General features: G+C 38.8%; 1 protein-coding gene across 1 annotated transcript; it reads left to right on the top strand.

Annotated features, from left to right (window-relative positions):
• Positions 1-570: 570 nt before the first annotated feature.
• Positions 571-1,026, top strand: LOC115699943 (uncharacterized). Its single transcript, XM_030627491.2, has one exon. The coding sequence runs from the start codon at positions 571-573 to the stop codon at positions 1,024-1,026; it is 456 nt and encodes a 151-aa protein (XP_030483351.2).
• The last annotated feature ends 707 nt before the right edge of the window (positions 1,027-1,733 follow it).

Raw genomic sequence — 1,733 nt, 5'->3', positions numbered from 1 at the left:
TATAAATAGATAGTGATGGCTTCAAGAAAAATAGATATTCACATCGTGTTTCCTTCAGAGAAAAACCTGAGCCTTCTCTCTCTATACCTAGGCGCCACCTTCACCTCCCTCTTCTTCCTTGAATATTTCGAATCTCTTAGTGATAAAGTAGTGCCCACACACAGCAAGTAGTACCTCAATCATAGTGAGGAAGATCGTGAAGAAAGACATTCAACAAGAAGGAGTTTCAGCATCAAAGGAAGGAGAGAAAGAGATCCAGGTTCAGATCTTGATAATACTCTGCGACAGAAAGGATACAAGGGTTAGAGATCTGAACGGAAGGAATCATATTATTCTGTTGCATCCAATGTAAGGTTTCTCATACTTTATATGTGTTTAATTTATAATCGTTTTAGAAGTTCATATTTAGGGTGTTAATCAACATACTTGTGAGTAGATCTAAGATCCTGGTAAAATAATTTCCAACAACAATGGAGGTTGTTTACTGTGTACAGAAGACCGTATGAGAATGAAAAACAATTATTTTGGGAAGATTTGGAGACAAGGATCAACAGATGCCGAAGTCCCTGGATGGTGATTGGGGATCTTAACGTGATTGCGCATCCTTGGGAGAAGAGTGGTGGAAGACGAGTAGCCGCCCGTGATACTTGGATTCTTACAAACTTCTTGCAAAATAGAAGGGGAATTGATCTTGGTTCCCATGGGTGCAAGTTCACTTGGCAAAATAATAGATTCTTGGGTGGTTTGACTAGAGAGAGACTGGACCGAGCTGTGGTTTCGGGGGATTGGATTACAGCTTTTCCTGCGGCCAAAGTCACTAACGCACCTATCTCGGTTTTGGATCATGGGTACGTGCTTTTGGACACGGTTAGGGGAAAGAACAAGGGTCATAAACCCTTTAGATTTTTTGAAGCATGGGCGAGGGACCATTCTTGTGAGGATGTCATAAAAGGAGCGTGGAGTTTGAGGGGTGAGAGGAGTAGAAATATGTGTGGAAGGCTGAATGATACGAGGGTTGCTCTCTAAAAATGGAAAAAAGATGTCTTCGGGGAATGTGACATGATGATTAGAGAAGCTGAGGAAAGATTAGGTTGGATACAATGTCAACCAACGACTGCATCTCTTTTGCTTGAGGAATCGGACTTGCAGTCCAGAATTTCTGAACTTTGGATTCGGAAAGAGTCTATGTGGAGGCAAAGGTCTAGGGAGATTTAATTGAAAGTGGGTGATCGAAATTCAAAGCTCTTCCATGCATCCACTATAATTAGAAGGAGAAGGAATGAGATCTCTGCGGTGAAGAATATGTTGGGTTTTATGCCCTAAATAAAACTCATTTCATATAATCAGATTTACTTATTAATAAAGATCAGAAATAACATTTTATGTTGCATGGTTCACATGATTTATTTCATGATTATATGTATATAATGTATGAATTCTTTTTAAGTCCAGAACATATGAGTTGGTTAAAGATTATAGTGTTGTCAGCACAGTGGAATATAATCTTTATTATATGTTCAAAAGTAGATTCCTTGATTTGTCAGAACACTGGATTTAGACTGACATGGTATAATCAGCGATAGGTATTCTTACACCTTGGAAAAGTGTTATGTCCTTTCCAGGACATTGGCAAAGTTTACCAGTATCGGATGCATGGAGTATGCATTGGAATGGACCGATATTGAACTTTGAATTAGATTTTGAAACTTACCGTAAACATCTATTCAATTCAA

The sequence above is a fragment of the Cannabis sativa genome, chromosome 8 (assembly GCF_029168945.1).
Source record: "Cannabis sativa cultivar Pink pepper isolate KNU-18-1 chromosome 8, ASM2916894v1, whole genome shotgun sequence".
NCBI classification, from domain to species: Eukaryota; Viridiplantae; Streptophyta; class Magnoliopsida; order Rosales; family Cannabaceae; genus Cannabis; species Cannabis sativa.
This window is presented reverse-complemented; position numbering and strand designations above follow the sequence as displayed.

What these genes read in the sequence shown, in the direction of transcription:
- LOC115699943 (XM_030627491.2), top strand. Translation starts at nt 571, where the DNA reads ATGGTGATTGGGGATCTTAACGTGATTGCGCATCCTTGGGAGAAGAGT.